Genomic DNA, 15,186 nt, shown 5'->3' on the forward strand with positions numbered 1-15,186 from the left:
TTTTTCTTTTTTTTTCTGGCTTTTATCACCAACTCAATCCTTTTCCCTTTGGTTTAAAGGAGGTGCTAGAAAAAAATTCAAAAGAGGTGTCAAAATGTTCCTTCCTGACTGTTCAGAATTTCCTTCCCGTAGAATAGGATAAATTGAATTATACAAATATTATGACTGTGGAAAAAAAAACCCAATCCTTTCCCAGTTAAAAGTCGCAAACAATCGAAGAGTCCGCTTTCCCTTCCTTTCTTTTCGTTTCTCCCGACGTGTCAGATTTGTCCCTCTGCTCCAAGCCAAGTTCAAAAAATTGTTCTTTCGAAATAAAGACCTTCTCGGTCTCGGTCTCGGTCTCCTGCCACCTGAGAAATCTCTCTTTGGTTGCAATGCAGAGGCTTCTCTCACTAAAACTCCTCTCCAAAACCTCCAAAACCCTCTCCAACAACACAACCACAACCTACTCCATTTATTCAAAAACATCTCCTTTTCTCCCCAACACCAATAGCCCGTCTCCCCAAAACAATCCATTCTTCTCCCAGTACACCTCATGGACCTCGTATCGACCACACAACAGAGTTTTTTCAAAAGAAATTTCAAATGGGTTTTTCTCAAATCCATCAAATTCTACAAAGCTGCTGATTTTGCGAAATTCCCCTTCAACGGGCCAAACCATAGTTACGGGCTTGAGAGCTCAATTTGCAAGAAGAAACTTTCATTCTAATTTTTCCTTTGATTCCAATCGCCGTTCCTGGTAAGTAGCATTTTATTTTATTTTCTGACTGTGTTTCGTTATTCGTGAATCTTGTTTTTCTTTTCTTTTCTTTTTCTTTTGGTTTTCTGTTTTAACTGGAAAATGCGAAGGAGAAAAAAAAAAGGTAAAGTTTGAGTTTTTAGTAGCATGATCAATCTACTTTTTTTAAAAAAATGTGAAATCCAAATTTCGTTCTTCTTTTCTTGTCTCAATTTTCATTTGGATTTACACTTTGGAATTAAGTAGCTGTTCCAGTGTGAAAATGAAACTGAGAGATCAGTAATTTTTGCACTGTTTTCTTCTCTTTTTGTGGTTTTTTCTTTTTCATTTTTTTTTTCGCAAGTACGGCTGAATTATTGATACTTGGAAGACTATCTGAAAAAAAGTTGTGGTGAGAGATGAGAATGCTTTATGCGTGTCATGTGGTAGTTGGGTGGACTGTACTATGTTTTTCCAGTTTAGTCTATAACGCAGTGGTTCACTCATTTGATGCCAAAGGTTTCTGCAGTTTTATCCAAAATTGCATCCTTAGTGTCTCTCTCACCCACAGACAAAAACACAAAAGACACAACGTTTTACCTTAAGTTCCTCAGATGCCCTATGACATCGAAAGCTCAAGCTTGCACCTTCCCAGAAAGGGTTGTGGTGAGAATAATTAGCTTCCTAATCTGATGCTGAAAGTGTACTTTTCCTTAACTAAATATGCCATTTTACATAAGCTCAAGTAGACAACATACACAAACACACCACATTGCTAGTAGCACTTTTGCTTAAAGTCTTTAGCTATAATAGTTCAACTTTCTACAATACGGAATGGGTCAACGACAAAGGAAAAGAAGGGATTACTATATGATTTTGACTGTTGTCCGAGCACATTATACATCATAAAACTTTGAGCATTGACCTTATGAGTTTTCTCCCTTTGTAGCTCTATGGAACTTTACAGCACCACCAGGATTATTTCTTGAAAAGTAAAAAATCTCAACTAATTTCCATGGGAAGAATATATTAGTTATACATTTTAGTATCTTGAGTTATTGGATATGATAAGAAATGACTTGAACAATCTTATTCTCTCATAAATATTTAGATTATTATTCTGGCTTAATATGCTGTCTTAATTTGGACCAGCCAGGTTAGCTTCTTTATTTGATCTGCCAAATTTCTATGGTTTCCCATAAAATGGTTGTTCAATTCTTCTTGCAGTCTGGTATAATTCTCATAAAACCATGTGGCATTTCTAAGAGTTATGACAAGGTGCTGAAAGTTATTTTGAACGGTTTGCTAGCTGGTTCTAAAATATTAAAAATGTGACATATTTCTGCTTCTTGCTTTCTGCGTGTCAGATATGCATCTGATTATTAATGAGCTGCAGAGGCATCTTTTATTGGAATGACTTGCCTTCTTTGTTCTCTATGGTCTCAAGCTCAGTATTCTTCTAAGTTAATGGTAAAGTAACAGCCCTTTCTTTTTTGTAGGTTCCAACGGCTTACCACAGATGGTGTGGTTCTGGGAATAATTTTAACTAATGTAGCTGTTTTCCTGTTATGGCGCATTGCAGACCCATCATTTATGAAGAAGAATTTTATGGTAATTTGCTAACAATATTGTGCTCGTTTTCCTCGAGTCTTTAGACCTTTTATTCAGCTTATTTTAATTTTATTACTGTCTTCTAACCAGATTTCTTTAGACAACTTTAGAAGTGGAAGAATTCACACAATCATTACTTCTGCATTCAGTCATATTGACAGCGGGCATATTATCTCTAACATGGTGGGGCTTTACTTTTTCGGAACAAGTGTAAGGAATCAATCCTTTGAACTCTTTTTTCAATATTACATCTATATGCAAATTTCACTTAACATAATAAGTATCCCCAAGAGAATGAGGAATTCTCTTCAGGTTTAGAAAGGAAATGTTTGAGAATGATATTCTTCTTTCTTGCAGATTAATTTACGATTCATGAATTAATGTACCTAATGTTGGCACACACAGTTGGCTGCTATGGCTTGTTATGTAAATCTGGCTGTGTATCCATATCAAAATCATGATGTCTTGTGCTGCTGCCAATTTTGTTGGAAAATACATGTTAATTGGTGTTTTATGTCTTAGAAATTACCAGCAGTTTCTATTTAATGCCTAGTTCAACATATTTTACTTGCTTCTCTTTTTAGTTGTTCTCAATGTTGGTAGTGACTGTGATTCAGTAACGTTGTGGAGAGCTTGTTGACTAATTAATTGACCTATAGCTTATGTGAGGCTAAATTGCAGACTGCCTGTGTTATTCGGACTTGGCTACCAAGTCCTGCCGACGCAGCTACTTTAGTGCAAAATGGAGAGTCAGACACAGGTATGGCAGGGCTAAGTGAAGAGTCCAAGTAACATAGCAGCCCACATTTGGCTGCAGCTAACAATACAACCCTTTCTGTTACTCAACATGACCAAATTCTAATGCATTGAAAGGAACTATATCTGGTTAGATGACCTTGCTATCCTTGTTATAAGTGAACCATTGTTTACTTAACATTAATTGCAAATATGTGATGAACTATTCATCTTGTTAGAATATGTGATTAGGTAGTTCATTTTTTTTAAACCTCAAACCTACTTAGAGAGTGATGAAATTTATTTGGATAATTGATCGCCTAATTGATTCTGGAAATTGAAATTGATTCAATAGAGGAAACACTCTGACACATGGAAAGACGGCTAAAAGAGTGGCTAACAGTACTCTAATTTCTTTGTCACCTTGACCAAATGTAGCATCAGAAAGTGAAGAACCTAGTGGAAAGGTGGGAGAATCTGTTGGCAAGTTTTACTTTTGTTGTATTGATCGTTTTCTCTTGCTGTCTTGGCTTGTTATCAGCTCTTTGCAGTGTGTGATAATGTTGTCCCTTATAAGAAAGTATATCTGGCATATTCTGGCACTCATTCTTTATGAATCATTGAGAAGCATAAATTGGGCGCATACCCATTAATGAAATGTTTCTGTGCTTGTCTTTGTTAGGTGGGAATCACTTTTGGACCTACGTATTTGCTGAAACTATACCTAGCTGGAGCAGTTGGTGGCTCAGTTTTCTATCTAGTTCACCATGCTTTGTTGGCCCCATCCTCCAAGGTAGAGTGACTTAATTCCAAGTTCTTAAAGAAGCTCTGGTGAAATGCTTGTTTTTGTTATAAATGGCAATCAAACTCAGAATAGCAGTTTGTTCCTTAAATAAGGTGCTTCTTGTTTGTTTCGTCAGCTAAAAGTGAATATAACAACTGATATTCTTGTTTGTTCTGTTCAGCATTAATTTATCAATTCTAAGTAAAGATACACATAATGTTTCTTTATCCTTCAAAAGTAAATAATGCAGTGCTATGCCTTTGCTTTCTGTTACTGGGGAGATAAGTGGAAAGCACCAAGTTGAATATGAGAACAGCAATCTTGGTGCCAATCATTCTAACATCATGTGGTCAAAGAGTATCAGTGCAATCTATGACATGATAGAGGGCTGGCTGCACTATTTGTACTTGTAGATGCAGCATGGTATCTCCAGCTGTCTTTTTATTTGCTGATCTATTGATATTGTTATAAATGCTTTGATTTGTACAGGGAAAACATATGTGGAGCTTTGACCCTTCAAATGTCCCTGGTCTGGTGAGTGCACTGCCTTGTCTTCATTTGGTGTTTAATTGTCATCCTCACTTATGCTGCTCTGCCAGTTAAAAACAAAAACATGATGCAGTAGGCAAGATAACCATTTAGGGAGAATTGCCTTCTTCCAAGTAGTTTTCTGTGAACAGAAGATACTGAGTTGAGGATCTTCCAACTGGTTTGTGAAGTAGTTTGTAGTTTGTTCTGATTCGTCAGTTGAAAATTTTGTCTTGAAAATGCATCTGTTAATGCATGGATAGAACCCATCTTATTAGATTGTATTCTTCATACAAAAAAACTCACAAAAATTGCAAGTTGTGACTGTCCTGAAGAGCTATGAGTGCTTTTACAGATTGTCTATTAAATGAATGAGATTCTCAGAAGAGAAACTAAAATAGCTAGCTATCTCTATCTTTCTGCACATATTCCTTCTATCACGATCTTCCTCAACTACGGTTCTTTTTGTGAAACCACTTAAATCCTAGAACTTACTATAAGATTTCCTTGTGTTCACTGGATTGTTTGAATCCACATTCTAAGTCGTTTCTTGTACTTGTAGATTAGGATTTCTCCAACTTATTTTGTTTGATCGAGTCCTTTAAACAATCATGTATTATATGTAAAATATATTCTATTCTTACAGCTTTTGCTTGTAGATTGGGAGTTGGGATATGCTCACTTGCAAGCCTCTGTTTAGACTTAATCCTGCTTTTGTACATCATGTCCGTTTACATTGCCAACCCTCCACTCCTTGAGAAAATATTCCACATCCTTATTCTTTTTTCTCTTAGGATAGTGAGACCAAAGCACTTCTGCCTTGTTGAATAAAACATGTAGACAGTAAACCCAAAATGTTGCAATTTACCTTTGCCATAGTTTTCTTTTCCTCATTTCGTCAAGCATTAGCAACAATTAAATCTGAAAGATTTCCTGAGTAATCAATCTGCTTTTGCATTCAGGGAGCAAGTGGGGCAGTTAATGCAGTAATGCTTCTTGATATTTTCCTCTTTCCAAAGAAGACTCTCTACTTCGACTTTATCATACCAGTTCCTGCAATCTTATTGGTAGGTTTTTCCCTCGTGTTTTCTTCTATAAATAAGCTGTTGATTTGGCTATATATTCTGACATGGTTATAATAATAATCATTCTAGGGAATCTTTCTTATTGGAAAAGACATGCTACGAATAATGGAGGTATGATCTTTTCTTTAAATATTCTTTTTCTTTATGCTTTTTCCATATTATCCAAGAACTTGGACCAAGTGCTCCTTTTCTGGTCCCAGTTACCTTGTCAATGAATGCACATAGTGGTGTATCTAAATATCATTGTGGAAAACGGTTAAAAGTAATTGTTTTACAAGAAACTTAGATTTCATTTTTACTGGTATAATCATCAAAATTAGGCATGGGTTTCCCTGTTCTACTGCCTTCAGCTAAATGATATTTGTATATGAGAGAATAGGCATTCTTTCCTCTTCCAGTTTTCATTTTTGACTTCAAAGGGTTCTCTATGTTTCCTAACTTTGATGCAAAACTCCGACTTGCTGTTTTTGTTAATTCAGGGAGACAATCGAATCTCTGGATCTGCTCACTTGGGTGGTGCCACAGTTGCTGCTATAGCATGGGCACGAATCAGAAATGGCCGTTTCCGGTTTTAAATTCTCACATTAGAAAATCATTCCAACTTGATTGCTAACTGTTAATCTCCCCTAAGTATAGTAGGATTATTACTTTTCGGAGTATAAGTTGAAGCATCACTTCTGCATATGTTTAACGCTGCAAGGAAATGAAGAATGCTGTTTAGTTTGATATCAGATATTGTTGCTTCGGATGATAGCCTAGTATTTAAAAACTTTTACTTTTGGCATTTCTTCAAACTCTGAAAAGAGAAGGGAAAGAGACACGTTCTGCGAATAGATTGTGGGTTAAATGACGATTTACCCAAGCATTTCTTGATCTTTTTCTTGATAAGAAAAATGTTTCTGAATGGAAACTAATTGGGAAGCCATGTGTTTTTGTTGGATTTGCGACTTGTGGTAGAGGGTTTGGATCCGGCAAGTGCAAGGGGCTTTGGATCTTCAGCAAACAGATTATTCTTAGGTCTTGGATGCTATAGCAATAAGACTGATATCTAATTGAAAGTTGTCAATAATGATGTGCAGTTTACTCAACCGGGTGTTTAATTGAAAACCCTAAGTAGAGCCATATTAAAAAGAAGTCAACATGATGGAAAATGGATGGGAAAAATGGTGAAGTCTATGATCCATATAATTCTAGCTGATAGCGTGTTTTCTTTTGAGCCTAGTGACAGATCATTTTGTCCAAAAATTATTGTTAGATTTTTCTATACGATAAGGAAAAAAAATATTTTTTTTTTGTAGAATACTTTTATCGAAAGCTCTTTTGAGATTAGGTGAGTATAAAAATATATATATATATTTTGCACAAGATTGTAGGATATAATTATTCAATGTAGTTATTCTTTTTTTTTTATATATAGATATATACATATATATTTGGAAACTATATTTACCAAGCAACTGTAAGGTAAAGGTACATATTTAAAAATTCTGATTAAAAACTATTTGTGCAAATAAAATTTTGGTTTCACCGTTTATTCATTTTTTTTAGGTAAAAAGTATGTAAAATTATATATTGTAAGAAATTTATAAAATATTTATTGCCTGATCATGATGTAATAATACCAAAACTAATTATATCAGCTAGTTTAATAAATGTCTTGAGCATCAGATCTAATTATCGTAAACCTCAAAATAAGTCAACAAAATTCCAAGATCCAACGTGTATTGCTTGCGTTCGATGACATCATATTGTTTATCATTCATACTTTCGTTGTGCACTCTAATTTCCTCAATATTTTCAGTTTTCTCTATACTAGACTTCAACTAGACATAAGATTATCCATAGATCTGACATCCTAAATGATAAACTTGAAATGTACTATAGAGATCAAAACTTACAAAAGGAACACCCTAAATACCCTTTTATTATTATTATTCTTTTTTTTTTTGCAAGTATCAATCATATCTGGTAGGAGGGCTTGGTTACCTTTTCAACTTAACATATACATATAGTCACCACTTACTTACTAAAAGTAATCATCATCTCAATACCTAAGGTCATTCCAGTAAATTCATAACCTAAAATTCTAATACCATTAAATGTTATGGAGTCACTTATTTTCTTTTAATCCCTTATCCATTTCACTCCAATTCCCAAAATCACAAATATTTTCAGTATCTTTATACCTACTTCCAACTATTACAACTTGAGCTATAATACCACTGAATATCATAGGAATCTCTTGATCGTTTGGCATCTCCTTTCCATTTCCAAAATCATTAATATCCAAGCATCATTTCTCACACTTCCAGATTATAAAACCTAAGCTCTGATACGACTAAAAAATCACAGCAATCTCTTATTTCTTTTGATCTATTTTTCCATCTCCTTTTAATTTCCAATAGACAATACTTCAACTACACATAATATTTCCTACATGTCCGACATCTTAAACATAGAGTGTACTACCAAAATTACATCCAATAAAAGGACATCATAAACACCAATTGTACCATTTCAACTATTCACACATGCAAATTTTCAAGCCTATTTATTTAGTCACAATTGATCATTTCCTAGGGTATACATCATCTAAAGAGTAAATCGTACCTCAAACTCTGTTATCATTAAATATTATGAAAATCTCTTATTTCAAAATATTCTATCCAACCTCATTCCCATTTTCTAAAATCACTAATATTACAAATATCATTCAACATACATCTAGATCGCATAACCTAAACTTTGATAACATTAAAAACCACGAGAATCTCTATTGCCTTAATCTTTTTTTTTTTTCTCATTTCAATCCTCAAAATCCCTAGTATCACAAACAACATTTCACATACTTCCGGACCATATAACCTAAGCTCTGATACCACTAAAAATGTCACGCCCCGAGCCCGCACGTGCCCGTCACATGATACCCGCCATACTCCCAAGTCCCACTCAGGAATACAAGGCTACATTAACTAATTTAACTTTGACAGTACCAAACAATTTAACTAAATAAAGTGCGGTACGAACTACATATAAAAGGACGTCTACGAATAATCAAGACGTTCGTACATTTATTCTCCAATTGAAACAGCGGAAACAAAGGTAAATAAAACCAACAACTGGACGTAGCCAGCCTGCCAACTTCTATTCATCTAAAACTAATAAAAGTCATCCTTAGGGTCTTCTACATAAACCAATTCATACTCTTCAGAATCTGCAAAAATGGTAAGAAGTGGGTTGAGCGACACATCGCTCAGTAGGTAATATTTACCCCTCTGTTGGACCATGCACTCTTAGTTTTATAGATACATATACAAATATAAGTATAACTCAAATCGTTTGCATATCATTCACATCCGTAATTTTGAAAGTAATGTCATTTGTAAAGCAATCAGCAGTAAATAAGGACAAGTAATTTAAAAGCATCTTATTGATAGTTGTACATGAGAAATTGTAAAGTCATAAATCATTTCATCTCAAGTCACAAATCTCTTCATATCCATTTGTAAATCAACTCATAGCAGTTCATAAGTCTCATTTCAAATCAGTTCATAAATCATTCCATCAGATCAGCTTATAACAAGTACATGTAATGACCGGCTACTGAGTACTCAGCCTAGAGATTAAACCCCCACAAGGTGGGCAACCAATAAGTTTCATGACTACCGATTGGTCTCATTCATATTTGGGTCAATCGGCCGGACTCTATATCAGGCTACCAAGACCTTGTCAATCGGCCGGACTCTATACCAGGCTACCATGACCTTACCAATCAGCCGGACTCTATACCAGGCTACCATGGCGATTAGACAGGACTATAGCCCCTACCGTCTATTCCATGACTGCTCTGAGCTTTACTTGTCAAAATTCAGTTCATATATCGTATACATAAATCTTTGCTTTCATAAAAGATTCAGCTCATTTTGTATATAAGAACATATCCAAACATTTCAAATAAGTCACATGGTCCATTTTTGTATAGTAAAATATAACTTCCAAAAATATCCAAGTAAGGCATTTAATCAACCACCTTCCGAGTCAACACCACAAAATAGGATTGAAAACAAGCATTTCATTTTACACATTTAAAATCTCAGAAGGGTAAGTACCACCTACCTTTGTTTGGCTGCTTGCGTGGGGCTACCTTAGATCTTTTAAACTTGTGTCGTACCTATCAAATGCATAGGTTCTCTAATTAGTTGTTACTTCCTATAGATGCATAAATATACAACCTCTGAGTACGTCAAAGATTCATGTCTAGACCATTATACAGACCCTAATAGCATTTTCCTTGGGTTGGATGATTTCCATGTTTGGAAAGTTTCCTAATGTGGAAAGTTTCTATTTTAGAAAGTTTCTTAATTTGGAAAGTTCCCTTTTTCGTAAAGTTTCCCAACTTAAAAGAAAAACAATTATTCATAATCATGTTTATTATCTTGACTACTGTCTTACTATATCTATTTATAATTTATAATTATTCTTTATTATTATTATCGTCCTCGTCGTCGCTAATTTGTTTTATTACCACTAATATATATATATATATATTAATTAGCTACTATGACCTTTCCTTTTATTTCTACTTTTGTGCGTGTGTAGGTGTTATTATCATTTATGTATACATGTACATCTTTATATATATATATTGGCCTGTTACAATTAGTATTGTCTTAGTTTATTTCACTCGCATTTATACTTTTATCTTCGTTTATATCCTTAATTTATTTCTTCCATGTCCATATTGTTATTATCCTTACTAATATTGCTTGTTTATTATTATTATTATTATTATTATTATTAGTGCTATTATTTTAAGCATTTCGTTCCTCAATCTAGAGCTTATCTTACATTGTATAATTTAACTTAATACAGCTAGATTAAGATGCTTTAGGTTTCCATTAAAATATCTTATACGTAATTAACCAAGTATAACTTTACATGACTAACCCTTCTATTGTAACGATTGCCTTAAATTGGGTCTTGCATTTTAATATTCACGATATACTATAAAAATGGACTAGTTATATTTAAAACTTATTAGTTAAACATTTACTAAATTTTTATACTATAGTTTGGTCCAAGTTTAAATTGCCTCCCTTTTTACATATTTATTTATTATTATTATTATTATTATTGTTATTATTGTTATTATTATTTTTTTTTTATTTTGGGTGGGGCCATGGTTGGCCAAAAGGCCAACCATTCTGACCATGGTCGCCAGGCTCTTTGGCGACCCAATTCCTTCAATTGGTTGGCCGAAAGCCAACCATAACCTTGTTCATTGTCGCCAGCAAGTGCTGACGACATCCTCATCATCTTTTTTTTTTCTTCCTCTAGCCTTAGGTTGGCTGAAAGACCAGCCTTTGCTATTCTTTCCTCTACCGCCAGTGATGGCGGCCCTGCTTGTCCCCTTTCTCTTTTTTTTTTTCTTTTTTTTCAATTGGTTGGCCGAGTGGCCAACCTTTCCTCCGTACCAAAGTCGCCGCACTTGCGGGCGACTTTTGACTTTTCTTATTTTTATATATTTTTTTTTTCGTTGCGTTGGGGACAGAAGAGAGCAGCGGTGGCTTTCCCCATTTTTTTTTCCTTCAACAGATCTAGCCAACCTCCTTAACCAAAGATTAAAATTTAACATCCTATTTTTATTAATCCAGATATGAATCTCATAAAAACATATATATCTACATGTATAAAGCAACAATACAAGTCCATAAAATTTCTAGAACAACTAATGCAACTACTAAACTTAAAAGAGAGGTTTTCTTATGTGAACTCGAAACTTACAGGTTTAGGTGCCTACTCGTCGGATCGATTGCCGGTGTTGCCTGCTTCTCCTTCTCTCCTCTCTGACGGCTCTTGTTCCAGGGAGGCAGGCGAAAGAAAGTAAGGCTAGGGTTATTTTCTTGTCTAGGATTTTAATAAAATCCTAAACCTAGCACTACTTATTAGTAGGTGGCTTGGGTAAGAGTTTTCATTTATTAGACCCCTTACCCTATTTAACCTAACCTGCAATTATGTTTGCTTTTACCCATAACAAATTACCATTTAATTAAATTGGGCAAGATAAAATGAGCCCAAAAATCGTGGGTTTTACAAATTCACCAAGAATTACTCTAGTCAAAACGCTCCCTGTTTAGAGTTCAAACTCATGGAAATCGAGAGCATGAGATTAGGGTTGAAGTCCATTTCTCAAGTATGAAATGAGGTGCCATTGGCCAAGAAAGTTAGGCAACCAAGAAGAATCATCAAAAGAGGAATAATCCTTTGAAAACTAAGATTTAAGATGAAGGTTTAAAGTTCAAGGAGACCTTGTATCCAACCATGAAATTAAACTTAAAACGGACCATCAACCTCAAAGGAAGGTGGAAAGTTCTTAAAAGGAGTATTTGTTTGAAACAAGAAAATTTCCAGCTTGGTGTGACACTATTTGGAAAAATCATATCTCAAGTTTCGTAAGTTCAAAAATTGAAAAATTTATACTGTTGGAAACTAGACTCAATGTACTAAAACTCTCTAGAAGACACTTTTCTCAGAATCCAATCCGAAATCAATCAAATTTTAGCTCAAAGTCACTGTTCCAGACAGGACAGAGCAAAACAGGCTTGCAATTTCAGCAATGTTTGGAAATTCAGAAAAATTCATAGAAATGAAACCAGCCCTTGAAATTTATACCACAATTAGAACTCCAAATCTAGTTTCAAATGCAACCAACAGAACTCAATTCGGACCTTTCTACACCAAGATAAAATAGTTTTAAGAAAACTGATTTTTGGAACCTGTTTCATGAAATTTCTAGTTCTGACGTACTTGACAGAGTTTCAAAATCTGATCATAACTAGAGCTACACAGCTCAAAATTTAGCTTGGTTTGTGGCATTGAAAACTAGATTCAAAATGCTAAAAATCACTAGAAGGAACTATCTTAAAATTCATTTTGTAAGATAGGTGAAATTGAGCTACAAACTGCAGCTAAGACTGTTTCTCGGACGAAAGCAGTGAGAAAAATCAGTCATTTTTGCTGGTTCACTACGGCTCATAGGAAACGAATTAGGAGTTTCATTTTATACCGATGGAAATCTCTCAGAGTCTAGTTTCAGATGCCACAAATGGCACTTGATTTCAACTCCTAGACAGAACGTTATAGGCCAAAACGTGAACACTGGTCGGGTCTCCTAATCAGAAAATTTTCCAGATTTCTTCCTCAATTTAACCCTACTTTAACTCAACCAATTGTAAAGTTTTTTGGGAGATATTTCACACACATAAACACCATCATATAACAAACATTATAGCACCAAAACAACAACAAAATTCGAAATTAACATGGGGGATTCAATAAGCCAAAATTCAGATAGCAAGCATCCTTCATCTTCTAGTTTTCTTTTCCAACTTTCCAACTAAAACTAAGCCATATCTTCTCAAAATAAGCATCAGACAAGCAAGTAAACATACAAAATCCTCAAGGCCTCTACCTATAAAGTCATCTCAAATCCTCTACCTAGTGTCAAGGTTCTTGTGAACCCATCAACAACCCAACAACTAACTAGATACAACTATCTCACTACTATAAGGTGAAAGGAAAAGATGAGAGCTTGGAGGATTACCTTGCTTCCAAGAATGAAGACTAACCACTAGTGTATGAGCTCTTAAACCCCCAAAGTTCCTTCCTCCTTTAAGTCACCCTTCAAGCTTGTGCAATGAACCAAGAAAAGAAGCAAGTTTGGAGTGTCTTCTTGGAGCAAAATGGAAGACAAACTAGCTGAAATTTTTGTGGAGAAATGAGGGAGGGAGAGTCGGCCAAGGAGAGGAGAAGAAGAGAAGGGTTTTGGGTGGTAGTTGGTGATTTGATTGAGTGTAAGGAAGAATGACATAAAGGTGTCTTGATACCCCAAAAGTCAACAATTGAATAGTGAGCAATTAGTGCTCCTAATTGAGCTTAATTTAACTCACTCACCTCTAATATCTGAATTAACTTTTCTTAGTCTACTATTGATCATTCTTAATTAGCCAAGATTATTGCACTCTCGGATCGAATTTGTCTCGAAAAACGTGTAGTCATTATTTCTTATTAAACGAGCCGGAGAAGAATTAATTTTACAAGCAAAACGTTTTAAAACATAAAATGAGACATTGTTCCATGCAAATGCAATTAAAATAAATGAAATAAATTAATCGGAGTAGACGAGTAAATAAATAATTAAATAAGCCAGTAAAATAAAATAAAAATTCGGGTCCTCACAGACTCCTTTAGATCTTGATAGGCAGGATCGGAGACAGGATGTTTCTCGTTAAGCTCGGCATGGTCGCTGTGTTGACAACGTAGAGGCAACTTCTCGATGCATGGTATGGTTTGAAATTGGGGTGTCCCGCTGAAAATATCTATATTTGCTTGGAGACTGCTGCACAACTTTGTGCCCTTGGACTCGGTGCTGCGTCGAAGAGGTCTGCCCTTCGTTTCCAGATGCTCCTGCTGTCTCGAGGAGGAGGAATCGGTGCTTCACCTTTTTGTCCGTGGACCGGTGGTGAGGGAGGTTTGGGGGCATTTTGCTAATATGTTTGGCATGCTTCACCTGCCATTTGATGATCTTCAGTTGTTATGCAGGAAGTGGGCCACATCGCTTCCTCGTATCCCTGCACATCATATACGATGTGTCCTCCCGCTATTGGTAGCATGGTTCATTTGGCAGGGACGAAATAAGGCAAGGTTTGACGGTCAAGCTTTTTCTGCTCGGGGAGTCATACATAGGGTGGTTAATTTCTTATACGACTTGGGAAGAGCAAAGAAATTTGAAAAGACTCAGTTCTATGGGGATCTGGATTGTGAATGGGCAAGATTAACAGCTTGTGTGGCCCACAGGCGGCGGGCAGTGGTGGTCGCATAGGAAAAACCTCCAGCCTTGCGGTACAAGTTAAACATAGATGCTAGTGTGGACAACGGGAGAGCTAGTGGGGGAGAGGTGCTGCGCGACTCAAATGGAGGACTTATGTTTGCTTTCTATAAAGAGTTTGGGGAGAAGGGGTACTGCAGGCTGAGGCACTTGCGGTGTTAGAAGGGCTGCTGATGTGTGAGGCAAGGGGGATGCGGGGGATATTGGCGGAGGTGGACTCTGCGATCCTGGTATAGCTAGTCAAATCGTCAGCTCTGGGGGGTTGGTCATATTGCAATTTGTTGAGGACGATTCGCCGGCTTTTGGATTAGGTGTCGACTTCGTTTACACATGTCTTCCGAGAGGCAAATATGGTTGCTGATCGGTTAGCTGCTCTGCAAGGATACCCCAATATGGTCTTTGACTCTCTTCAGCAATTACCAGGGGAGATTTACGGCTGTCTAGCTATGGATGCTACATAATTCCCATCTATTAGGCTGGTGCCTTATTAGGTGCTAGGACTCATGACTTATACTCTCTTTAGCTCTTGTATTGGTCCCTTTTCAGCTTGGAATAAATAAAATCTCAGTTTTGATAAAAAAAAAAAAAAGAACCTAAAAGAGGGGGATGCAACATAACAGATACGAAAAACTGAAATTCATGATTCAATTTTTCTTTTTATAGAGGGGTGATAGCGTGCTAAAGTTAAAAAGTCATATTCGCCCATTTCCCATATTCAAAGGGCGATTCTCCTAATTTAGTCAAGCAAATGAACTAGCCGACTTCAAATTTTTTAGAATAAAATGCAATTCTAAATCATTTGGTCCAAACATATAGAGGGTAAGGAAATAACAGTAGG

The 15,186-nt window shown here is 35.7% G+C and overlaps 1 protein-coding gene across 1 annotated transcript; it reads left to right on the forward strand.

Moving 5' to 3' along the window:
- Positions 1-222: 222 nt before the first annotated feature.
- LOC113741274 (RHOMBOID-like protein 12, mitochondrial) lies at positions 223-6,334 on the forward strand. Its single transcript, XM_027268771.2, has 8 exons — positions 223-739; positions 2,218-2,329; positions 2,420-2,539; positions 3,747-3,857; positions 4,338-4,382; positions 5,339-5,443; positions 5,531-5,572; positions 5,941-6,334. Exons 1-8 carry the CDS (start codon positions 375-377, stop codon positions 6,034-6,036), a joined length of 996 nt encoding a protein of 331 aa, XP_027124572.2. The 5' UTR covers positions 223-374; the 3' UTR covers positions 6,037-6,334.
- Positions 6,335-15,186: the final 8,852 nt, after the last annotated feature.

The sequence above is a fragment of the Coffea arabica genome, chromosome 4e, assembly GCF_036785885.1.
Source record: "Coffea arabica cultivar ET-39 chromosome 4e, Coffea Arabica ET-39 HiFi, whole genome shotgun sequence".
NCBI classification, from domain to species: Eukaryota; Viridiplantae; Streptophyta; class Magnoliopsida; order Gentianales; family Rubiaceae; genus Coffea; species Coffea arabica.

Excerpts from the sequence above, each read along its gene's own strand:
- LOC113741274 (XM_027268771.2), top strand. The coding sequence starts at position 375 with ATGCAGAGGCTTCTCTCACTAAAACTCCTCTCCAAAACCTCCAAAACC. Across the intron at positions 2,330-2,419 it reads TTATGAAGAAGAATTTTATG|ATTTCTTTAGACAACTTTAG; the intron begins GTAATTTGCTAA and ends TCTTCTAACCAG. Across the intron at positions 5,573-5,940 it reads ACATGCTACGAATAATGGAG|GGAGACAATCGAATCTCTGG; the intron begins GTATGATCTTTT and ends TTGTTAATTCAG.